This window comes from Trachurus trachurus (genome assembly GCF_905171665.1).
Source record: "Trachurus trachurus genome assembly, chromosome: 4".
In the NCBI taxonomy this organism is placed as follows: domain Eukaryota; kingdom Metazoa; phylum Chordata; class Actinopteri; order Carangiformes; family Carangidae; genus Trachurus; species Trachurus trachurus.
The window spans coordinates 22,152,971-22,179,189 of NC_139898.1; the positions used below are offsets into that span (position 1 = coordinate 22,152,971).

Genomic DNA, 26,219 nt, shown 5'->3' on the forward strand with positions numbered 1-26,219 from the left:
CCAATTACTTAATTCTCTCCTGTAAATTCTTTATACACAAACACAGATTTCTCAAAACTAAACCGAAGTTTAAGGTATTTCTACTTGAATTCAACTTTCATTTTAAGTCTCTCAGAATTATAAATGACAAAAAAAATGATCTATTTCTGCAGTATTACGACAGCCTGATGAATGTCTAATCTTAATATTATTTCTAATGACTTTATGGATTTTTGATGATCATAATCTTTGTGTACTCTGTATTCTATGCGTGACCAATGTATGTACCCTTTTTCTTTTTTTTTATTTGTTTCTCTCCTCTTCTAATTGTTATTGTTTTGTTTTTTATTACCGTATCGCCTGACTTTTACCTTGTTCCATATCTATTTTTTGTCTTAAAACGATATTGTACTCTACTTGCTTGTCAATAAAGAAAAAAATAAATAAAATAAAAATAAAAAATAAACACGAAAAAAAAAAAAGTAACGTTACTGTGCCGCTCAGTGAGTTTCACTTTACTTGTCGGATGAAAACATCAGTTTAAGCTCTGCAGCCTATAGATAAACACTACTTGGTCGTCAAACTTCACACCTGCATCTAAATGTAAATAAATGAGAAATGTTGAATTATTTATTCAAATAGATGTTACAAGACCTAGTTGCCTGGAATAAAATGAACACCTTGTTTATGTGTTTCAAACGGATTTCAAATACATATTGCTGTTGGGGAACAAATTGTGCCTCATTGTATCCTGTGCATTGTAGAAAACTTATGTTGAATAAACCTTACACTGAAACCGCAAAGTGCCCCATAGGTTTGTGTTTCTTATACTTAACTATCTCAAGACTATGTCACTCCTGCTGTCATACTTGAGTCAATTTAGACACATAAATGAAATATTCAAGAGTTAAGACTTTATTACAACCAGTTCACATAAATATTCAAAAATAGGAACTATACAAACACATTATTTAATGCATATTTCTGAGAGGTACATGTTCTTGTTTGAGCTGGAATACAGAAAAAGCAGAAGAACATCCTTAAATGTGTGTGTGTTTTTCAGAAGTCATTGTCACTCTCCTCCAATAGAGGGGGTCTCATGCTCCCTCTGGTGGGGCGACCACCCCTTGAAACAGGGCCCTCCAAACTATCATCTTCCAAATCCTTGCTCTCCTCCTCTTCACCTTCCTCATCTTCTTCTTCATCCTCGTCCAAGTCAATCTCGCTGTCTTCACTCTGAAAGAGCAGGCCACATGATCACAACTTTTACAAAATGCACCATAACAAGAGGGAAACAGTTTCAACACACCATGTAGAGGCTACAACAGGGATGGGCATGTCTTCAATCCAACTACTTAAATCCAAACGCTAAACCAGCTAACTGTTTATCACAACCTAAATCAGACAGGAGGATCTAATCACAGAGTCACATCTTGGGCTGGAATGAAAACATGCAGAGTTTAGAAGTGATTTCACAGTGTTGGAAGTGGGACACGTCCATCTGGAGCCACACATCTACAGGGACTACATGACAATTTACTGATTTAAAAGAAAAATCCAGTCTAAATCAAAATAATGTAGTAAAATAACTTCCTGGAGGGGAAGAGGACAACGCAGTGTTTAGGGTAAGCCCAGAAGTTTTAAGCAATATCTTAAATAATAGCTCTGGTCAATCCACAAATTAAGAGAAAATGTACTGTTCTCACAGAGTACAGATTAGACACTGCAGAATGAATAACATGAAAGCAGGCTCCAGCAAAAAAAAAAAAGCCTCAATGTCGCTTGTTTTCATTTCCACCTACCGTGCATATGTGATTGTGTGATGCATTTTTTTTTTTTCATTTTTAGTGCATCTTCTTTGCATCTACATATGCGTGACTTACAGAGAAGACAATTCAAAATCCACTCTTGTTAATTAGTATGAGTGGATGCCGGCTATACTGGCTGTAGCAGCTGAGATTATTTGAGAATGGATTTTTCCTTTTAGTGTACGGGTGAATGAGAAAGAAACTAGATCCTGGTCCTGCCACAAACCTTTCCGTTCCGTTGTTCTTTGGCAGAATGAACGGACCTTTTGGAAACAGCTAAGAAGGCCTTTTGAAATACAAGTGAGGGAAAGGTAAGATACTGAACAGAGAAGATGGAAACCCAATGGGACGTGAAACTGATCAGAGATGGTGAAGAATGGGACACTCGTTTGGTTAGAAATTACAAACACAAGTAAACCGCGAGTCATTCTGTTGGGAGAGAGGCATGACGGAAAGCAGCATCAGCAAAGAAGTCTTTAAATTTACGAAGCTGTAGCAAACAAAATGTGGAGTGAGAGGAAGAAAGGAGTCTTGTATGGATGTTGCAATGGCAGTACTAACCTCATCACTGTCCCCACCCTGCATGTTCCCGATGAACCGCGATCCTCTTCCTGAGGTACAAAAACGTAATGTTTTCATAGTTCAGCATTTACTTCTTTTTTTTTAATTACAGATGAAAATCATTTAAGGTAATAATGAGGAATTTCAGTTCTGGCAATTTTTTTTCACAAAGCCATCAGTAGTTAATCATCACAACGATATGATTTTGCCTTGTGTACCTGCCATGATGGCGTTTTGTGTAGGCCTGGGTTTAGATGGTCGACACTCTTCCATGTCGCTGTCTGAACCTTCGTCTTCTGGAACATCCATGTCCGAATCCTCATCTTTCACTGCAAATATTATGAAACAAATGTGTGAAACCATGAAAAAGGGGTCGAGTTTATGTTGTTATATTTTTGCTTTAAGTTTGTCTGTCTGTTTTTCTCACAAGAGGTCTTCATCAAATCCTTCTCCTCCTCCCTCAGTTTGTGCTGCATCATCCTCAGAGTGTTTTCCGCCTCCTGCAGAGAAGACAAACACACACAGACAGCTATAAAGAGGGTCGTTGAAAGAAGAGAAGTTCACATGTTCACAAGCTTTCATACATCTGTAAAATTCAAAATCTGAATTCTTTCTTAGTCTCTATTTTCTAGTGTGAGTTACTCCCAATTTTTGAATCTGAATTTTCCTTTCCATACTGATGTTTGAGAAGTGTATTGTCTTAATTGTCAACATCACAGACCAACAAATGATTTTTTACACAGAAGAGAAGAGGAAGAAGGACACACTAGATCCCATTCCTTTCAATTGTTAAAATAAAAAGTCCAAAATATTCCATCAATCTACAGGAAAACTTTATATTTGCTGATAAATACATGTCTCTAGGTTACACTGAGCAAATATATATTAGTGGTAGTTACATACAGTGCCAGCACTTTCATAGTGAGTCACTGCTCTATACACCATACACTCACACACACCTCAAACCTCTCCTGCTCCAGTCTGTGGTGTTCATCCAGCTGAGACTCCAGGAAGCAGAGGTTCCTGAACTTCTCCACATAGATCTCGTATTGCTTTTGCAGATCTTCCTCAATTTTTTCATATTCATCCATAAAGGCTGGCCTACAAACATTGACAGTGGAAGAAAAAAAATAGCCAGCAAGCCAATTTAGATGCACTTTATCATCAATGTTCTGTTCAAAGAGTTGTAGAGAAGTGGAGAAAAGTAAAGTAAAGCTTAAGAAGACAATGAACTTTAAAACAGCACAGCTTGAGCTACATGTGTTTTGGAAAAAGAGTGCAGAAAAAATAAAATAAATCAAAAGTAAAATAAATCAAAATGAAAGACCAATTTGTATATGTATACTAACTTACCTAACACTCTGCAGTGTCTGGAGCCTCTTCCGATTCCTCTCCAGCTCTTGCTTCTTCTTTTCTATCTTGGCGTCCAGACTGGTCTCATCAGAGACGACATTACTCAGCATGTCTTTGGTCTTATCCACACTTAGCTTGACAATGAACACAGAGACATGGTGGCAGATTCAGTGCCAGTTTGTGGATAAAATCAGTGTGGGTCTGTGTGAATGAAAAAACTGAGAATGCTGAGATTACACACCAAAACGTCCTTGATGGCAGCTCTCAGTGCCTTTTCAGTCTCATTGATCTCCAGTGGTCTGGCAATGGCCGCTGTTCTCATTTCCTGTCAGAAACAAGGAGGAGAGTAATCTCCTGCATCAGTGACACTTGTGTCTTTTTAAACAGACTTCAGCATTGTTTAGCTATTATCATCACAGAGAATGGGCTCAACAAAGTCAGATCATGCTACCAGCCTCAGCAGCACTCAGACAAATCAGTTGTAACTAAGCTGCTCAATGGCCAATGGCAGCTTTTTTTTTGGACTGGTCTTAAAGATATTGCCAAAAATAAGGGTGTCATCATTCTTTTTCCATAGAATTAATCTTAAAAAGCATTTACATCACAGTAGAACCAGACTGTTTTGACACGGGGTGTGTGGACTCAAGATCATTGTAGTTGGACCAGAAAGTGTCAGTTTATATGTACACTACAGTATATTTTTCCTCACCCTCAAGTCCACCTCTTTCCCCAGTAAATCATATAGAGATGCTCCTTTAAACGTGACCTCAGATGCTAGCTGTCGAGCTGCTTTCAGATCCGAAATCTACAGTGAAGACAGAGTGAGACATAATCAAGAAAATTAAGTTATGAAACAATGTAAAGGAAACAACTTTGATAGTTAAAGAAACATGGACATTACAGTGTAAAAAGTGGACCTCACCCGTGAACTGAGGTCAAACTTGAACTTGCTGTTATCTGCCTCGACTGGGTCCTCCAGGGCCATCTGCTTGGTCTTCATAGCGCTGTACAGGACTGAGGTGATCTTCAGCATCTCTTTCACTGCATAGCCATCGGCCTGGTAGAGATGCTTGGTGTTCAGCTTAATGTGAGCCTTTGTTGCCTGCAATCAGGTGAACATGGGTTAAGACAGAATAACAGCAAACCCTTAATAGCTATGAATGAACTCCACATTTGGACTATACATAAAACAGGCATCACCATAAACTGGGCCACTGCCTTGATGAAGAATACTCTGTCTGACTCCGTATCCACATCAGTGGGAATATCCATGTGAGGCTCATATCTACATGTAAAAGACAAGGGAAAAATGTAACAATATCCTTCCTTTTGCTGAAGTAAAACATAGACCGGGGGCCAGAAAAAACAGGAAAAAAAACATAGATCACAAGAGGAGTGAATGGATCACTAGTCCAACCATAGAAATCATTGAGGATTTTTGGATAGAGATCACACTTTTTACACTTGGAAGAAACATGAAATGTGTGAAGATCAAGCATACCTCTTTACAAGCCATATTAAGATTTCCGCGACTAAAGTGAAGTTTGGTGTCCTAAAGTTCTCCATTGATATCAACCGAGGATAGCCCAAGGCCCTCATCATTTCAGTGAAATCTGCCAAATAAAACACTAGTTACCAACGTTATGTAGACAATAAAATAAAAAAAACTCTCAGTTACACAATGATTACACTCAATAGCGAGTAGATAGAGAGCATCACTTACTTCTCATGTCTCTGAAGGACATTGTGACCTGCGGATACTGGACAGCGGATCATACACTGATTCATCCACTGGTGGTAAAGAAAAAAACAATAACAAAGACAGAGATGTGAGTTATTGTCACACACAAGCACAAAACACGGGGGTGGTAGCGACTGTCCACCAATCACCACAGGATGAAAACATATTCTGCTATACAACATAATTAGGATATCTATTGTTCCAGTGATAGGAGTAGGTGAAAGTAATGACTCTAGTTATTTTGCGTTGAGTTAAGTTAGCTGGTGGCTAACTGGAAGTCAGCAAGAAAAACAAACAAACTCATGCTTAGTGTCGCAGTAGGTAATCACAGACGAGGAGTCGATATCTTTTAACATCGTTATCAGGAATGATGCAACACAAAATATCATTATATGCCACCACAATAATGTTTTTTCTTGTCTTTTCTTACCTGTGCAGTACCGAAGCTAAGCAACAGCCAACAGCCAGCTCGCCTGCTCTGCAGTCAAGACGGTCTCTATGGAAACCGATTCCTGCTCTACGGAAGCCTAACGTAATCAAAATGGATGTCGGAACCATTTGCATTTTATGTCACATGGCCAAATATAGTCAATTTATTGTTTTTAAATTATTTGCACAGCTTATGAAAAGTTTAAATAGTGCTCTCTCTCTCACTGCCGTTGTTTGTCGATTGTAGTTTTTCCCTCTTTTCCCCCCTGCAGACTAACAAGAGACTGTTTAAAATGTAATGTTAGTGTTAGTTGTGTGTTTGCAAAACTACTTCCAACAGAGGAAAAACGCACTAAGATGAGGCAAAAAAAAAAAAACATTAAAAAAAAAAAAAAATAATAATAATAATAATACATTTCTTCCTGCACTCACAAAGGGCAAAAGCCATGATTGGAAAACGTAGAAAAAGTGCAATGCATTTCCCTAATCCCCATATAAGCACAATATAACTTATTTATTTATCTGAATAACAGGTGGTAGGATGTTACATTAAAAAAAGACCGTTTCCATTCTTAGATACAGACATAAACAGTTCACAGGTCATTATCAAGCCAATTGCAGATTGCTGAGTGCTTCAGTGATCAGAAGGCAACTTATGATTCAGACTACTTTTATTAAAGGTGATATTGACTTCAGTATTTATTTATTTTTGATATCTGATTTGATATTTGAATGGTAAAATGATTTGCATTCTTTTCCTACCAATGTCAAAGGGTTACAGTGTGTGTTCATGGATCAGCCACAAGGCGGCGACACCTCTCAGGCTGCGCCAAACATTTGGTCTCTTTTACATCTATGGGCTGCACTCCTGACGCAGAACATGATGGAGCAAACTAGTAGTGAGCCACCCCACAACAACACCCCGGCTGGAAATGAACCTCCACCACCAGCCTGCGGCCTCCACAGTAAGCGCCTGAAAGAGCTGGAGAATGCCGCTCTGCAGACCACTTTAATATCACGGATGGAGACTGAATCCGGGGCGGACGCCGGGAGCTGGTCGGGGCAGCAGTCCGGGGAGGACGAGCAGTCGCACGGCTTGTCCTTGAACCACCGGCCGCCGGCCCATGATCCGCAGCCCGGCGCGGACACCACCGAGCCGGAAGAAGAAGCCGGGGAGTCGGAGGAGGGAAATGTCGGCAAGGAGCGGGTCGAAGAGGAAAGGACCCTGACGGACCATTTAAACAAACGATTGCTCTCCTCGTTTCTGGAGAAGCTTAACGAAAGGGACCTGGCGCTTCCCGGTGTTCAGCGCCTGGACTGCGCTGTAGCCGACGAGGACTCGAACAGGGCCGCGGATGAGTGGTGAAGCACCGGGTTGTGGGGGGGAAAAAGCAGCAGCAGCAGCACGGAGGTGGTTGAGGGATTTAGGAGCAGCGTCAGCGTGCACGGAAGCACAATCCCACAACGTTAAAGACAGACTTGTATTTAGTCCAATCTATCTAATTGTGAAAGATTGAATGTCTGGAAATGTTATGCTTACTTTTGTATGGTGAGGCTGAGTGAAAGAGATAAGAAAATGCAATAAATGACCATCACCTGAGAAGAAGTGCTTTCTGGTTTTCATGTGTCTTGGCAGCCATGATGGCTGTGTGAGACAGGCAGCCATATGTGCACATCTGTATTTTGAAGTGACATTCTGTCTACAGCAGGTGTCACTAGCCACACACCAAAAAATATATATCCCACACCTGCACCAAGGTGTAACTGTGCCATCTTATTTATTACCTATTTATATCCAGGTGTCATCTTAAAGGCATTGAAATTAAAAATGAAATTAAGAATTCATAGTTAAATAGTGGTCTGTAATAGTAAGTCTGCTTGTCAAACTTGTGAAGGAAAGTGCTTCAGATAAAGTTGAAGTTACACAGGATGGTTTTGAAATTGTATTGATTTTATTTAGAGTAATAGAAAATACCAACACATTACTTAATTAAAGTCCAAAAATGTGTGACTTCTTTATGAGAAGGCCTCACAACTTGGATATAGAAAAGTGCGATAAAATAAATATACATGTCCCCATCATGCATCTTTAAAAAACAAACAAACAGAAATCAAATGCTAATTCTCCCTCAGTGGTACAGTAACAAACCTGAGCCTAGAACAAGTCTCTACCAGTGTAAGCCTTGGAAGGGCCAGACTCCTATGTTTTGAATGGCGATCAATCATTATCTGCTATCTCACTGGATCAAACCTACATGACACAGCACAGGAAATGATTTCTGACCCCTGGCACCAACCATTACAGTGTTTATTTTGATCATTTGAGGAAGTTGTAACTTAAAATTTTAGGCTACTTATAAATGTTTTACAGGCGTGCAATAAGCATATAGGCTACAGTAAAAAGGAGTGTGCCCTGGTTAAAACTAGTGTCTGTAACACTGACCTGATGAGGTGTGTTTTACTGCTTTATATTGAATGCGTTTTTCACATAGGCTACTGCTGTTTGTGGAGAGCTGGATTACATTGTAGACATTGATGCTGTTACCTTCTTTTTCTTTTTCTTTTTTTTTTTTTTTTACAGATATTGACTTTGGAGACTGGGTGAGCAGTGAGGATGTTAAAATGCTTCTGGACAGCCATAATAACTGGTTAGGGGACCAGACCTCCCAGTTGTCCTACTAGCAAATATTTCTTCCCAAGTCATGAAGTATACGCACAAACAGAAGCTTTAGGTTAATCTGTGTGGAGAAAGGAGAGAAGACACATTGATCACACTTGAGTTACCTCAAGCTGCCTGTGCATTGTTGCATACAGGGAACATACCAGAATGAATGTCCTGATGAAAGAGCCTTTCAGAAATAAAAGGAATTCAAATAACACCTGTGGGTAGGCTATTTGACAAGAGTCCATGTCCCTCATCACAATATTAAATGACATCTTTAGTCTGTCATTTTAAAGCACATACATTAAAAAAAAGGAGCTCCAAACATAACACAGAAATTAAGTTCACACACACACACAGGGCATGAAATTAACCCCTGACGACACGACAAATGCAGATAAACGGTTTTGTTGTTGACCTATCAGCTACAGTACGTGTGCTCTGTTATGAGGGTAACTCAAGCATTTTCTTTGTTTTGTATTATATCAGCTAATGGGGATCCAAATAAAATAAATCAAATGAAATGTCCAACATTTTCTTGGATTTTTAGCCCCAAATGTTAACTTCAGGCCCTGTACGCACGCACGCACACACACACACACACACACACACACACACACACACACACACACACACACACACACACACACACGTATGATTCGAAAGTCATTAGTTATCCAGCAGCTACACTCCTCTGAGTGGTGATATAATGTTGTCATCTGTCAGCTGTTTTTCATTTGCGTCATCTCCCTGCAGGTTCCTCAAAGGCACAAGCTTTGGTTTAACTGGTGACTTGTCTCCCTGCAAAAAAAAAAGAGAAACAACTTATTTTCAAATAGATAAGTGACAACAAGTTGATGGACATACAGGTGCTTTGACAAACGCATAGTCCTCGTTATCCTTGACACACATCTTGGGTTTTCAGTTTTGAATCCATATCCTAATTTCGCAGTGTCAGATGGATGTAAATGTGTACCGCACATACACATGTGATGTGTGCTTTCCAATTTAAACCTTATTACTGTAGCGGGAACAGACAAGTGTAGATTCAGATTGATTGGTGTTGAGTCTTTCATTGTGCCAATGGGGGTTACAGACTTGTTTGAGTTGTTATTTACAAGAAGCTAAATACTTGCATCTGTTCTTCATTGCAATATATTCAATTGTTGGTTTATTGAATTACAGTCAAATTACAGTAATTTGTAAAAAAAAGATTGTAAAATTCTTTACCCTGTTATTCCTACTCAGGTTCATAGGTGGCTGCAGTGTATCCCAGCATGCATTGTGCTGACAACAGGTAAACATCTTGGACCTTGATCCAGTCTGAGAACGAACACAGACAGCCAACACATTTACATGCACATGGACGTTTGCATTTCTGTACTGCCAGCACCAAGAGCAGCCAAACTGTAATTTGTTGTTAAAGCAATGGCAAACAGGCAAAGCCCATTATACATTATTGCCTACATTGTGTCCATAAAGAAACAACCCAGAGATAATACTGTAAATTTATAAATGTGTAAATTTAAATTTAAGAAATCGTCTTTTTAGATCATCAATTTATCCTACTTCCATCTAAGTAACATAATATACATTTAAATACACAAATTGAATAAATCATACTGTAAGTCTGAAGTTTTTAATATTATACTCACTCTGTGCTCTGATGGTAACTCCACTTGCTTTCTGTTTAGGTCCCACCACAATAAACCCTCTCTGATGTGACTCCTCTTAGTTGGCCCTGTGTGTAGTGGGGAAAAAATAAAAATATAAGTTCATTTATACAGGTACAATGCAAAGCAATTCCATTGTCACTAATGGCTCCAAAATGACAACAGAGTTGACTCACACCTCTCTAGTCCTATATCAATAAAATTGGTGCTTTTTATTTTTATTGCACGGCGGGTGTCTTAAACTGTAGTTTATTGACCTGCATTCACACAGCTGTTATGAATACACTGTGTCATTGTGAATCAGCAGGTTTCCTAAAGCGTGACAGTAGTTGTAATAGAAGCTCATCTCACTCACTGAATTTTATTTTCTTACCTGTTGCATAGCTCACAATGAGCCCAACCAGAACAACTGAACTAGTTGCCATAGCACCAAAGTAGAGGTAGGACATTGCGTAGAAGTTGTGCAGGCCTCTAGTTTGGAAAAATAGAGAGCAAAGAAAATACTTTACCATCTACTAAGTTGCAACCAGCTTCTTCAAATGTTCTTTATTCAATTAAAAATAATTGATATTATTAGGTTCCAAATTTAATTAAATATGCTCAAAATTTTACTGTTCCTGGTTTGTCACCCTCTTTTATTTCCCTAAACACTATTCAAAATCACATTTGAAGAAGAAGGACCAAATTATGTTTCCATTTTTTACAGGATGCATAAAATACATCAACTATAACACATAAGGAAGGGGAAAAAACAGTTATATGTCAGTACAAGCTGTTTGAACTTAGGTACCCATGGTTATTGGGGTGAAGCGGAGAGATTGAATGCTGCTCCTGGTCCGGGCTGCTGTTGAAGGTGACGTTGCCAGAATGACACTCTCCTGCATAGCTGGGCAAGACCCCCATTGTCTCCTCACTGGGTGGGTAAAGGGTTGAACCGACAGCCAGCCATAGAGAGACACAAAAGCCCGCAAATATTCCTGCATACGCTCCCTGAAAGGCAGATATAGACATCAAAGCAGATAAAGATTAACATAGTGTAAGAGCACTAAAAGCCATCAGCTGAGACATTAGTCTGTAAATAGAAGCATTTCTGTAAGTAAAATGTTAAATTAGACAAAAGGGTTTCTGCTAAATTAATTAGCATTTGAAAATACTGCCTTTTTCTAACACTGTATCAGAAAAAAAGGTGCAATAAAAATATATCTTAGTCATATTGTAAACTTGCACCTGACTCAAAAATCAAATAAATCACTGGCAGTGAAATCGGCCGTAAAATGTTTGGTGATAACACAGACTGGGGAGGGAAGACTGACTTCCAGTATGGTTGTGATTAACGGAACAATAAAAAATACTGTCTGAGTTAGAGGTAAAGAGGGGTCGCCTTTGTTAAGACTGCTTATTGTTTGAAGGTGGTGTTCATGAGTTAATGATTTTAAAAGTTAGTCTGGTTTTAGACTGTGACCTCCTTTAATCAATAAATCAATAAAATTTCAACAGGAAAGCATAAAACTTTAGCTAGACGTGATGTTGTGACCTATATAGCAAAGTCTGCGTGATCAGAGGAGGAAGTTATCATAATGAAGCCACAGTTACAATAAAACAAAATCATGGGATTTAAGTGCTCGTGTTCATTTTCATTTAATGTGTAAAACCCAATTTGTTTATTTTTTAAATACTTAGTCGTTTAACATAACATACATAACATTCACTGTGTGCTCAGCAGTGCAGTCACTTTATCTAGTTTCTTTCTAATATTTCTGACATTAAAACGGACAACAAAAATCAAAATTGTAGCCATTTTGCCATGTAAAAAATGTATATGTACTTACAGTATAAATGTATTATGTATTATGTATATTGTAGCTACATAGCCAGTTGACATACAGCAGCAAAGGGAGGGAAAAGACTTACATGTCTGATGTACTGAAAAATGCCACTCACCAGCTTGTTTGCTGCTGGAACAAACATTCCCAAAATGAACACTCCCAGTAATGGACCACTGACTACACCCATGACAGTGAATGACCCCTGAGGAGAGACAACAAACACACACTCTGCTGAGATTCAATTACAGAACATTTTGCAAGACAAGATTTATTATATGTCACATATTGGCCCAGTATATCTATAGACCCTAAAACCAACGCCTGGTTTGCATGATATTGTCTAACAAGCAACACCAACAACAAAAAAACATTATTCAATATTTAATCATTTCATAAGCTACTTTCAGGATTGTGTTCATTTCAAAGCTCTTGTAATGCCGCATTTTAGAATGGACTGAGACTGGATTAAATGTTATATAACGTGGTAACGCTGAGGTATTATACCTGCAGAACTCCCCACTCCAGGAGGGAAGAAAGAGCAGCTACGGTCATACAACCAACTCCATACAGTAACGCTTAAAGAAAGACAGAAAATAACAAAGTTACCAGTTTTCTTCATGATTAGTTTTAAAATTACAGTGGTTTTAAGAATTTATACTAATTTAAGCGGATATTGTCAGTGAGACTCAACCTACACAGTCCTTTGGAAACAAGGATCAGTTTCTTCTGGGTCATATGCTCCAGATGAGGTTTCAGCAGATCCTCCATGGTTACTGCTGCCATGGCATTGATACTTGTGGAGGCGGTGCTGTAAAAAGACATTGGTTTTTGTCAGTAATGCCACATAAGCATCTTACAGTAGTGACTGAAACCATCAACTCACTTTAATGTATATAGAGAAATATGTCACAAGTAACTAATATTCAAATACCTCAGAGTCCCACTGTATGCACAGGCAAGGAAAAGACCTGGAAAGCCTGGGTGATTTCTGAATATGTCCAACACAAAGTATGGCATGTACTTTATCGGACCGATGGGGGAAGGAAAAGTGAAAAAGTGAATATTGGTGTTGGAAAGATTTACCATTTAAGTCCAAGTCACCAGCAGATGAGAGGAGACTTAAAGGAGCATTATCACAAATACAGCAGTAATAGCATAAAATAAGCTGAAATATGTAAAAGATGGGTCGGGGGGAGCCATAACTAAATTTACAAAAAAAAATCGCCAACAGTATAGTGTCCGTGGGGCAAATGCAGCATTTGTCTTTGTTATGATCCAAGCCGGCCCGGCGCTTGCTGCGTTCGATTGCGAAACGAGGCTGCTCTCTCTCTCTGACAGCTGCCCACTTGTTTATATCTGATAAACTCCGCCTGGCTCCATCTAGTGGCCGAATTAAGAATTTGGATTTGCGATAATGCTCCTTTAAATCTATTAAAATATATTACATGTCCATAGCACCAATACATAATATCAATAATTAAGAGTTTCAAACTCTCATCTTCTACTCTAGGATCTAAATGAATATTTTTCTCAGGAGTGTCATGGGTACCAGATCAGGTGCAGATATTTCCCCAGACTTCAGCGGATCGCAGTTGATGTAATATGCAAACATGACGATGCCACAAGTTGCTGCACTGCTCACAATGAGGCACAGACCAACCTGGTTCACGAACACAGCCCTCCAACACAAAAAACAGAAGAAAGAATAGCGATATTCAAAGGCCCATTCATTCATGGTCAAAATGGGGGAGGGGGGATGAAACGCTGTCCAAAAGTCTTCCTCAAATACATCTAAAACGACTCTGTCTCGTAACGTTCCGTTGTTATCTCATAGCGTGGTGGATGTGTGCAGGTCACAACTTGTCCATGAGAGCGTTTTGGAGTTTTTGGATTGTGTATTTGATGAGTTTGATGAGGGAAACCAAGAAATCCCATTAGCCTCCGTAGCGTAGCTCTGAGAAGCTCGCCGCTTGGCTCGGCGTTTCTAAAAATAGCTTACACCGACAAATAAAGGTAACAAACCTACTGCTATGACTATAGCGATTATGGCAATGGGTCAATTTGCCAAAATGTTGAACTATCCCAACTAAGAAAAAAGTTTTTTTTGTCTATCTTGATGGTTAAGATCAGATCAATAGATATTTTAATGTCTGAACAAGTGCTGAAACTTTATATCAGTGACAAACAAGTCTCCACTCACCACTGGGCCTCTCTCTCCGTTCTGCAGCAGATGTACCGCTGCACTTGAGCTTGGTTTACACTGTACATGGACAACCAAACAAACGCACCCCCGACAGAGAGGCTCCAGAAGGTGTAGCGCCGCCGCGGATCGACATCAAAACTATTGGAAAACAATATGGAACAAAGCAATTATGCTTTTCGCGACCACCTTCCAATAAAACATCGACAATTTTGGATTTTGAATTTATCGTTAAATGTGGTTGTGTGATATTTATGTGTTCAAATCAAGTTCTTCATACTCATTAAAATTAATCCGCGATCCATTCTTGGCGATCTCCAGCACCAGCCCAGGACCACCAACCAGGATTGTGCCTTGGATGAAAATGGCCACAAAACCAGACAACATGACAGCGATCTGGAATACATCAGTCCAAATCACAGCTTTCATGCCACCCTGTGACAAACAGACGATGGAAGAGACAAACAGGAAGCGAAAGAGCTGATTAGGCAAATACAAATAACAATGGAGAGTTTCATACAACCTAAATGAGGTTATGATCCATGAGACAAGATGTTATGTCTACAGGTGAGACTAAATGCCAACTATAAATATAGGTCCCTGTTGAGAAATCCAGTGCAGGTTGCATGTGAGATTGTATTTGTGATGTCATAAGGTTACTGTAATAAAGCTCATCCTATTGTGCATTCAACCTATCCCCAAATCAGACACACGTTGATGGGTGCATGACGTCAGTCCGACTTCCCAATTCTCCGACCATACATTTCTATATTTTTGCTCCCATTAGTCCGACTTCCCATTTCTCCGACAACCCAAAAGTCTGACTTCTCATTTCTCCGACCACACATTTCTATATTTTTGCGTCCATTAGTCCGACCTCCCATTTCCTCGATTTAAGTATGCTCGGTGACTCCCAGTAATTACGACAGTGTATTAGCCCGACTAATCCGGCCCAGAAGCAGGATATGAAAACATATTGAATGAGATATCAATTGTATTTTGACGGCGCCACAGTCTAGACAAAAGTGCGCGTGGATGGTCATTCATGCGTTTTTCATGTGTAATAAACACAAAGTCTCGGCATCCGGGAAGCAGACCGTGGTGGTTTTCAATCACACACTCCGACGCCACTTGTTGAAAAATTAATCCAGCAAAAAGGCTTACAAATATGGACCAAAACGGCTCCATAATATGCACAAAAATCCAAGAGAAATGAAAGTTAATTAAAATCAACTAAAATCAGAAATGCGTAGCCCACTTATTTTTAACTCAGAAATATTTTGATAAGGTAATAAAATATCTCGACATTTTAAGACAACAGAGACAAAACACTCCAAGGAATAGCCTATTAATAATAATCTCATCACAGTCCAGAGTACTATGCATTGCTATATTCTGGGGTTCATTGTCGGAATTCTGGGTGGTCGGATTTAGCCATGATCGGAATATATGGATTATTTTGGTTGGAGCACCAGACAGTCGGGCCAATGTAGAAAAATTGGATTAATGGGTAGTCGGAGAGATGGGCGGTATGCTCCCCCACGTGGAGGCAGGTACGATTGAGTACGATTGGGTATAGGCACAGTGAAGGTACTTAGAATCACACAAGTTGTAGCTACATCAAGGAAATAAGGACTTGGGGGAAAACATGAGGAACAGGAGAGAAATAGGAGAACACACTGAATACACAAGGGGGTAAGAGGTGAAGGTAAGTGGGACAATCAATGGGGGCAGGACGAAAAACAACCATGGACACAAAAATAAAAATTTCAAAATAAGAAAGGAAATGACAAAAACAAAAGTCAGCACAAAAACATGATGTGAGTAATATTGTCTAAACTAGTTGACTATCCCTTTAATAATGTCCGTGCTGAATAGATGTAGGAAATACATTCTTACCAGAGTGGTGTACACGGTGCAAATGATCCCAGTAGAAAACAAAGACACCCACATATCCAGTCCAGCAGCTAAAATACATTAGATAAAGATTGAGAAACGTGTTCACATGGCATATCCTTTTAATCTAACATCTGTGTCACTGACAGCATCACCAAGGTCGTAGTAATCAATAGAAATTTTGAGTGCAAAAGGTTTTCTTGTTGTGACATGTTCATTGCCACTGTTTTGAATATGCCGGTGTGCCAGTGGGGACTTTCATATCACACTTTCACAGTTTCACAACAGTATTTTCACAGAACAAATACATCTGTAGGTCATGTGTAGCCTACTTTAATTTCCTTGAGAAACTGTGAGAAAAACACGCACATCAAAAAGCCCAGTTGGGATGGGTGCTGGATCAAAGAGAGGAAAACTAAAGAAGATGAATGAGTCCGCACACCAAAAAGCTCCCTTTGATAAGGATTTATTTGCGAAGTGACACCAGATTTGAATAATTGGTTACTGACCTGCACTTGTACTTAAAGAGCAACTTCCTGTCTGTATTACTAGCACAGCAGTTTGAGAAAGAGCGTCCTTCTCAAAACGTCACTTCACAAATAAATCCTTATCAAAGGGAGCTTTTTGGTGTGCAGACTCATTCATCTAATTTCCTTCACACATCCTGTTCTCAGCAACAAGTGGTTTGGTTCATTATTTTTGCCACCTTGTTACTAAACCTGGAAGAAAAGAGCTTTTCTTGTCCAGCTAATTTCACCCTGTCAGGTCTCATGGTTGGGTGTAAATACTGACTGACTAAACATTCTCTAATGAACGTCTGAGTTATTGTTTTTTTCTGTGAATGACGAATGAAATGAAAGAGGAAAAAATGTTTGCACACCGGTCAATGCTCCCAAAAGAGTTTTTAACAGAAGGTCAATGTTTGGAACATTTTTTCCTCTTTCACCTTACTTTGCTTTTTGTTTTGCACCTGGACTCACAAATTTGGATGTGCATGCACTATTCTACCCAACGACAAATTAAATATCATAATAGTTACAGGAACTAAGACCAAAATGGCAGGTGAATGAAAAAATCCAATTACATCCATTGCGGACAGCAGGGCACAGTTGAGCTTTCTTACCTTCATTGAGGATCAAGGCTGGTGCATAGATGACAATCCCTGTGTAAAGCAGCTGAGAAAAGGGAAACACAAGGAAAACTACAAACTCAGTGACAAAATTGCAAGGTAAAGAAGTTCAACTGAGGTGTCTCACTGTGCACTTTAAAGACCGGCCTGGCCGCTACCCAGTCTGAACCCTAGCAACTATTTAGAAAAGTTGTGAAAATGTGACAAACCCTAAAAAGGGCACTAAATATGATTTTGTTCTGCTGGGAACACAATGACGTGTGTCTTACCGTGGCCACAAGAAACTGGATACTCCCCAACAGCTGCATCCCTCTGCCAAATCTCATCTTCAGATACTGTGACAGGCAGACGGCTGGAGTTATAACACATCACAGTATCTCTGCACACGTCCCTCATCCTTCCTCACCTCTTATTTTCATTTCAGTTGATGAGCCACAGGTGCATTTCAACATTTTGTCAGAGAAATCTCACTGCAATAGCCTATACTTACTGATACAGTGGCTTAAAGTTGAATTATTTTATGGTAGTTATCTTAAATCCTCCTATCATCCTTTCTCTCTTGTGATTCAAAAATCTACAACTAAAAACCTCACAAAATGTTCTTGTTCCTCTGAAAACCCTGCAGACTTCTCCTTACATTTCAGGGATGTAAGATTTTTTTCTTTTCTTTCCTTTCATTTGTAATGCTAAATACTATAAAACTGTCAACATATTTTTTTTGTCAAGTCAGACTGAAAAAATTGAATACAACATTGATCAGTAGGCACAGACAACAGGAGTAAAATGTTGTTCTGTATTTCCTGAATGTGTAACATCCTGCAGGTTATCCAGAAACTTTATAAACTCAGGCACCACTATCCAAGTTTTTCTAACTTACTTTGTTTTGCAGTGTTTCTGCCTGATAGTGGTTACAAAACATATGCGTTTTTAGACCTTAATCATTAACATCAAATTTAAAAAATCTATATTAATCAATAAGCTTTGAAAGCTGTATACTAGACTAATAACGCTGACATATGTGACAACGAATGATAATAACTTGAAGCTCATCAAAACCTGATTGGTGCTGGTGATGCCCTGTCGAAAGAAAACTGGCAGGAAGATGTAAGCTGTCAGGAGGGAGTTGATGCTTTGTCCGAGGCACATGTAGAGGAATTTGAAGCCGTAGCGGGACGCCTCAGCGGGAACACCCAGAACCTGGACTGCCGACATAAAACTGGCACAGAGCGACAGCCCAACAGGCAGGGCTGGCATGCTGCGACCGCCAGTGAAGAAATCATCAACACTGGTGTTGCTCTGCCTCTTCTTCAGGGCCTGGAAGAGTCCGATGGCCATAGACACCAGCAACATGGTGGCAAAGACCGCGTAGTCAGCCAGCACGAAGCCTGATCTGGATGGTTCACCGGCAGACTGCTCCTCCATTATTTCACTTTGATACCCTCTGCCTTGATTTATAGATGTACAGGTGAATTCATGTGAATTCAAGTGACGGTTCTGTCAGGATCAATTACAGTCAATCAGTGATCATAGGACTGAATGGGACAGATGACACATGCATATCAAATCTACAGTAGTTGATATGTGTAATTCATTGTCTATCGTAACATTGGCTGTTGGGGATTGGACTGCCAAATGTGTGAGCCATCTACTCTTATTTCAAAAACAGTGGTTGTATTTCAATGGATGTTGCAATTTCCTACATTTCAGGTGAACTCACGAGTTACATTTTCAGTCACTATAGTTACATAATGTCAAACGTCAAGCCTTCTTCTTGTTCTCTGACATGTAACCACTGTCACATGGTCGTGGTAGCAAAAACCTCCACAGGACACATGACAAAGTGTCTTGTCTTGGTTTCCTTCAAACATACTGAGTTTCTCACCAAAATGTACATGCATTGAAGTCTAACTAGCAAGCTGAATGCTTATCTTTCCTTGTTGATGTTTTATGATAGATAGATAGATTTATCTATCTATCTATCTATCTATCATAAAACATCAACAAAGCACATTTTAAAATCCTTTCACTGCCATAAACATTACAATCATTGTCTGCCTTTGCTGTACAAATGCATTAAACGATAGGTAATATTGCATCTCATACTATGCCTGCAAATAAAAAAGTGGACAAGCTCATAAAGTGTTACAAGGGTCAAAAACCTTTGCAGGGCGCCTTTAACTTGAACTTAAACTCAAAAATGTCCTGTTTTCGTGTTTGTAGGAAAGATACACAAGGAAGTGCAGCAACTAAACCTATAGAACCATGTTATTACTTAACAGTGTTGACATGTGTTGGTGAAGTAACAACATTGGTCCTTTGACACACACATATTCACCTCTGATCGTATTCAGTACCGAAGCTCGATGGTCAGATTTGTTATGGCGCTGCATGCTCAGGGTTCATATTTTGTCACGTAACTATGAGTCATGTGCAGTGATTCCTAACTTTTAACCAAGAGCATACACTTTCCTTTCATAGTTGCCTAAAGCCCATAACTTCTTCCTGGATGATAGATAGATAGATAGATAGATAGATAGATAGATAGATAGATAGATAGATAGATAGATAGATAGATAGATAGATAGATAGATAGATAGATAGATAGATAGATAGATAGATAGATAGATAGATAGATAGATAGATAGATAGATAGATAGATAGATAGATAGATAGATAGATAGATAGATAGATTCTCACAGTCTGTCACATGTGACACACAATACACAACAATATACACACCATGTACACCACCAAAAACATAAAACCCACCAGACACATTATCAAACACATGAGGGTCTGATGCTGCGAGACTGTTAAACCACTCCACACTGCTACACCTCTGAATCAATCTATCTATCTATCTATCTATCTATCTATCTATCTATCTATCTATCTATCTATGCTAATTGTGAGATAAGCAGTTGCTGCACCTCTGAATCTATCTATCTATCTATCTATCTATCTATCTATCTATCTATCTATCTATCTATCTATCTATCTATCTATCTATCTATCTATCTATCATATTGTGCTAATTGTGAGATAAGCAGTTGCAGAAATTTGAAATATATATCAACTAAAAAGTCATTACTATGGAATTAGGATTTATTCAATTGATTTAATTCATATATTTTTTCCCAACACAATAGCCTACTTGCGAATTATCAGCATCTTAAGACTGGGGTACTGCAGCTCAAATATTATCAGCTGAACAAATTGTTACAGGTTTTACACTGTAAACAAATAACATAGATTGTAAAACAAAATTATAAAGCTAAAAGAAAATGTGTGAGCACAGTGAAAAAACATTTTATCAACAATCTTTTCTTTTCTTCTCATAAATTACAGTAAAAAGACTCACCATTGATCCCCCATTCAGTCCAGTTACTTCTCCAAACAGCAGGAACAAAGTGCAGATTTTATACTCTTCGACTTCAGCTGCTGCTTCATCTTCTCCACACACCTTCTGTAACGCAATGTGCTCATGTGCGTGACGTTGCGCGCACGCTCCTTGACCCCCCTCCCCTCCCCCCTCTCTGGTAGGATTGGTTGCATGATATTTGCAGTGCGTGACCACAAAGAGGATGGTTAGTGCCGAGGAGTGCAGAGTGAATGAAGGTACTCCACTTTCTCCAGAAAATGATCTGTGTGTGTGTGAGTGACAGAGAGAGGGAGAGAGAGAGAGAGAGAGAGAGAGAGAGAGAGAGAGAGAGAGAGAGAGAGAGAGAGAGAGTGACAACGCCATCTATCCAGATATTTTCATAACTTTCCTTTTTAACCCTTTTTTCTCTTGCGTCTGTGGCCTTCATGATGTTCATTATGTATGATGTAATTATTTGCAGAGACCCCCACAAAGAGTCTAAAACACAAAGACTGAACAAGTTATTAGGCTAAGTCATAAAGGACTCTGATGTGAACCCATGTAGTTTCATTAAAGGCACATTCTCACCACTTTCTAGTTTTGATCCTCCCAGTGCTGAAGAAGTGTATGAAATTATTAAGAACCTAAAGAACTCCGCCCAAGGACACGACAGTATTAAAAGCAGTATTGTGAAAGAAACAATAGATTACATCATCCATCCCCTAACCCATCTTTTCTCCTTATCTCTTCAGTCTGGTATTGTCCCCCAAGAACTCAAAACACAAAGGACTTTGGCAACTATTGTCCAATATCCATATTACCCTGTTTCTCAAAGATTGTGGAAAAATTGGAAGATGTAAGAATCTCCAAGCACTTAGTTGCTAACAATATCCTATATAACCATCAAAATGGCTTTCGCAGGAATTATTCCACTGAGCATGCATTGCTACAACTAGTCAATAACATATCCTCAGCACTGGATGGGGAAAAAATTGCCCTTTGTGTTTTTCTTGATTTAAGTAAAGCATTTGATACAGTCAATCTCATTTCTCATTTCAAAGCTCAATAGATATGGAATCCAGAATGTTGCCCTCAATTGGCTGATCAATTACCTGGATAATAGAGAGCAGTTTGTTTATTTCAATGGTGTCTCATCTACCAAATCAAGTAGTCTTTTTGGAGTGCCACAGGGGTCGATCCTGGGCCCTCTATTATTTTTGATTTACATTAATGACTTGCCTAGGTCTTGCAATAACTTTCTCCCCTTATTATTTGCTGACGACACTAGTCTTATAGCTGTTCATGATGACTTCAAGTCTCTCATTGCATGTGTAAATGATGAATTATCAACTGTTTCAAACTGGTTCCAGATCAATAAGCTAACTCTCAATGTTAATAAATGCAACTTCATGATCTTCTGCAACAAAAATAAATCTCATGCAAAAGAAGAAGTCAAAATACTAATCAATGGAGTTGAAATCCTTCAAGTACCACACACCACATTTCTGGGTGTCATTTTGGATGAAGGTCTAAACTGGAATAATCACAGTGTCCCCTACACATTCATTTATTCGTGGCGGCCCGCCACAAAAGGATTACGTCCGCCACTGTCACTCTTCTGTTGTTTATGTTTCATAGTTGTTCTATGTTGCACTGTACTTTTTATTGTTTATCTTGATTTTTTCTATGTTGTATTTCTAATTGGTTATCTTGAGTTTCATGTAATTCTTGATGGGAGTGAAACTTTGCTTCGTTCCCTCGTTGCACTGTTTTTTTTAACTTGTGCTAAAGAAATAAATCAAATCAAGTTTTCATGAATTTAAAAATGTAATTTTGATTGAACTGCCAATTTGTGATAAAACATCAAGTTATCAGCAAACGTATCAAGCCTGAACCTTTATTTTCTCGTGATCCTGCTATAACACACAATAAGGTATAGGTATATTAAAACCTATAGGTTCTTTCCGTGTGGGCAACCCCAGCTGTACTTGTGGGATTGAGGATGGATGTGAGAAATTCTTCTACAAAACAAGATGGGGTGTGTAGAGGATGACATGGGAGTGGATTTTGACTCACGCTCCTTCCCACTCCCACAGAAAAAATCCCAGTTTTGCCCAATCCTGAGGGAGGGTTTCAAAATCAATCCCACTCCCTCCCATTCCCACAGAAAATAATCCCATCCTGTCCCAAACCAAACCTTTAACACAATCCCACTCCCATCCGTTTTTACTCCCACCCAATCCTGCTCAGTTTTCCCACAGTTAAAATTTTACAGCGGATGCGCGTTGCAGTTTTCACGGTCATTACAGGATGTAGTACTAATTTCCAGTGTAGTTCTTTTCTCTTGTGATGCAGTGTTGTGAGGCTAAATGAAAACTACAACATGGGGACGGTGATTTTAAGCGCAAGGCTTGGGAGATTTATTACAGATTTATTTTTGAAATAAAATGTAATGCATCATGGTTTTCAGACAGTCCCGTCCAATCCCGTTGATTTTGCTATCATAGATCCCGCTCCCTTCTGCGCCCATTCATTTTTACTCACGCTCTTGCCCAATCACGTGATTAGAGGTGAAATTGACTCCCAATTCCAGAAAAATGTCATCCTCTAGTGTGTAACCTAAACAAATATATAAATTCACCTTGCAGTTGTTCCTCTATGAAAAATACATATAGGCCTAGCTACATAGAGAATTGCAAAGACAAACAGGAACTCTCAACAACAATGGAGAAAAACAAAATTACAGGAGAACTTCAACATTTCCATTTCCTTAAAATCCTTTGATTTGCAAACGTGGAATCAAATGAGTTTAACAAATTGATTTGTCATATCTCTAGCCCTTGTTATGGTTTCAGTAGCTGACTCACTCACTGACATGTCAGCTGTTCAGCTAGTAGAGGAAAACGTTGCTGTTTTCAGCTCCGCCGCAAGTTGTTTTTTTTTTTTGTTGTTTTGTCAGAGCTCCAGTACATTGCGGCTTTAAGCGGGAGGACATGCTGTAGGCTACCACTGATCCAGTATCTGAGCTTGGTCACCGGGCCGAGAGGCACCGGGTCGCTTTCTGCGTTCATATGAAGTTCTACCTGGCCCTTTGCGGCACACCTGACGCTCTTCTTATTTTAACGGAACAGTTGCACAGCCAACATAGTGCTACACGTGGAGTTGTTGCCTTCTCTTTTCACTGAAAACAGCTCTTCTATTATATCTATAAATGTGTGTGCTTTTAGTGTTTTTGTAACAGGCACTGTTAGTTGAGTTAACTTGCTACAGACATGCTTTATGAGCCTCCTGCTATGAACATACAATGGCTAACCAACTGCTACCTCCCTCTAAGCAGAAGTGATTCCACCGGTGAACCCTGTTCTAACACATTCTATGATTATTTCGTTATCACAAGAAAATGGTCTGTTTTATAATGAGATGACAATATTAATTAATTTGTTATCACGAGAAAACAATCTTTGTTATATCGAGACAACTAAATAAGTTGTTATCACAAGGAAACGGTAATGAGAAAATATATGGACATGGCCGTTCCCGGCTTCCGTATCAGATAACACCCATGTCATATCTTCCTAACAATCAGCACGTTTCCTGGTATACTATTTATAACAGGTTAGTCTTATTAGGGCCATCTTATCTCAACACTACTAGTGCCCTTGACACACTTTTACTGCCTTCCAGCAAAGCTCTTGCATAAAAATAACTTCTCACGACAGACTGGTTGAACACAACTAGGTAACAGACAGTTCGATGTCTAAGACCCATTCCAACCCAGTATTGAATAACAATTACAAATTAAGTACAGTGAATATTGGTCTAGACTACTACTACGATTATTATGTCTGTACTGAAGTAACGTGACATACAACCCATAAAAGGCAAAGATCAAGTATTGCTGTTGCATTGTCCACAGCCCCTTTAGACATAATATAACAGGCTGTTACACTTAGAAGTGAATCATAAAACTGAAATAAAGTGCAATTCAATCTAGTATATTTCAAGAGATGAAGCTTGAAATATTGTAGACTTGTCATTTTTAAATCTTTGGAGAGGTGTCGTGGAAATTTTGGTTCTGCCGGTGGAGAGTCAAAGAACAAGACTGGAGAGGTAGCATGCACCCAAGTTTATTCTCCATTCTCCATAGAGAAGGGGACAGAACTACATGGCAGGTAGCAGTTCAGAGTAGTGCCCCCAGAACAGAGATTGCAGTCCCTTCTTATACCCTACTTTATGACTCTGCTTACTTCATTATATAAGCACTTCTAGCTTTCCCACAATAAACCAAGTCAACAGATGTGTTACTCAACAAATGGCACCCCAGTTGTTGTTGTACCTATAGGAATTTACAACCTAGATCAGTTAGTAAACAAGGTTGTACATGGGTCATCCTAGTGTCCTTCCTCTGCCCCCAGGTTTATTGTGGTCAGTACAGAAATGTCTCCACTAATGGAGTTAACAGGATTGCTACAAGATTTTACTACTTCAAAGACTACGTTGCTACTTATTACAAGGAGAATACCAATGTCAGCAAATTTTCCACCACAGAGGTATTCGCTTTTAGTGCTTAAAATGGGGTTGTCCGCATAAGTGTATATGAGTGATCCAAAGCGAGACTTCTGGTTATTACTTTTTGAGCTCTGCAGCTAGCTTATAATAAGTCCTACAAAATTAACCACAACTTGATTTAAACTTGGACATACACCCTGAGGAAGACCTGTGTGAGGTGGAAACGTCGGTCCTTTTTTAATAAATCATATATTTTTCTACATCAAGGCTATGAGTTGAGCGACTGCTTTTTCTTCCCTCACTGTTAAACTAGGATGTAAAAATGCAATCAAAGGGCAAGAAAAAAGACAAACAAAAACCACGACAAGAAGACAAACACTCCAAGGGAGAAGAAATGAGCGACGCCATGTCACTCGTGGAGGAGGACGTCGAGGAAGACGTAATTAAGTTCTTCCATTAGCAAGAATACAATATATACAATAGACTCCAAAGGACTGTTCTAAAAGTGTATGAAATAATTTTTGAAGTGAATACCAACAGGCTACAAAAACAAATAGTGTAGAATTAAACTGATTGAAGATCAAATAAAAATCCCTAACAATCCATTATTCTCATTGTTTACCAGGATTCACTTCCCCCACACAACAAACCAAACATAGCCATCCCGATTATCATGCCATGGGCTTGAGGTCTCTGTAAAACACCACTGTTGCAAAATACAAAACATTGTGCAACACACATTGTCTAAAACGCTGTTTAAGTAACATCTGGTCATGAGGGGAAAAAATCTACTGTAAGTGTGAAACTGATCCACAGGAGGTGAAACAGAAAATGTTCAAAACAGACAAGACTCAATATTGAGCCAACTAGCAGCATGACTCTGTCAGTCAGTCACAAAGCCAATGGAGAGAAGCTAAATTGGGAGAGATGTGTTCTCTCTTCCTAACTCCTGTCAACACCCTCGCTGCAGCGTTCGGGACCAGCTGGAGAATCTTTAGAGACTTTTTGGGACATCCTGACAGGAGAGAGTTAGGTAGTCCAGTCTAGAAGTGATAAATGCATGCACCAGTTTCTCAGCATCACTCTGGGAAA

General features: G+C 39.2%; 2 protein-coding genes across 2 annotated transcripts; both read right to left on the reverse strand.

Moving 5' to 3' along the window:
* Nucleotides 1–997: 997 nt before the first annotated feature.
* On the reverse strand, nt 998–5,931 carry cluap1 (clusterin associated protein 1). Its single transcript, XM_083970851.1, has 13 exons — nt 5,873–5,931; nt 5,425–5,492; nt 5,203–5,314; nt 4,902–4,986; nt 4,624–4,803; nt 4,411–4,506; nt 3,943–4,026; nt 3,702–3,835; nt 3,308–3,449; nt 2,776–2,848; nt 2,567–2,677; nt 2,349–2,398; nt 998–1,215 (listed from the first exon to the last, which is right to left on the reverse strand). Exons 2-13 carry the CDS (start codon nt 5,444–5,446, stop codon nt 1,039–1,041), a joined length of 1,266 nt encoding a protein of 421 aa, XP_083826977.1. The 5' UTR covers nt 5,447–5,492; nt 5,873–5,931; the 3' UTR covers nt 998–1,038.
* A 3,286-nt stretch (nt 5,932–9,217) lies between these two features.
* On the reverse strand, nt 9,218–18,679 carry slc5a5 (solute carrier family 5 member 5; the record flags this gene model as incomplete). Its single annotated transcript, XM_083970134.1, has 15 exons — nt 9,218–9,334; nt 10,189–10,274; nt 10,580–10,677; nt 10,997–11,196; nt 12,148–12,234; nt 12,537–12,607; nt 12,728–12,840; nt 12,964–13,052; nt 13,582–13,711; nt 14,233–14,373; nt 14,513–14,667; nt 16,132–16,199; nt 17,252–17,303; nt 17,527–17,592; nt 18,314–18,679. The coding sequence occupies 15 exons, from the start codon at nt 18,677–18,679 to the stop codon at nt 9,218–9,220; spliced, it is 1,839 nt and encodes a 612-aa protein (XP_083826260.1).
* Between the last annotated feature and the right edge of the window lie 7,540 nt (nt 18,680–26,219).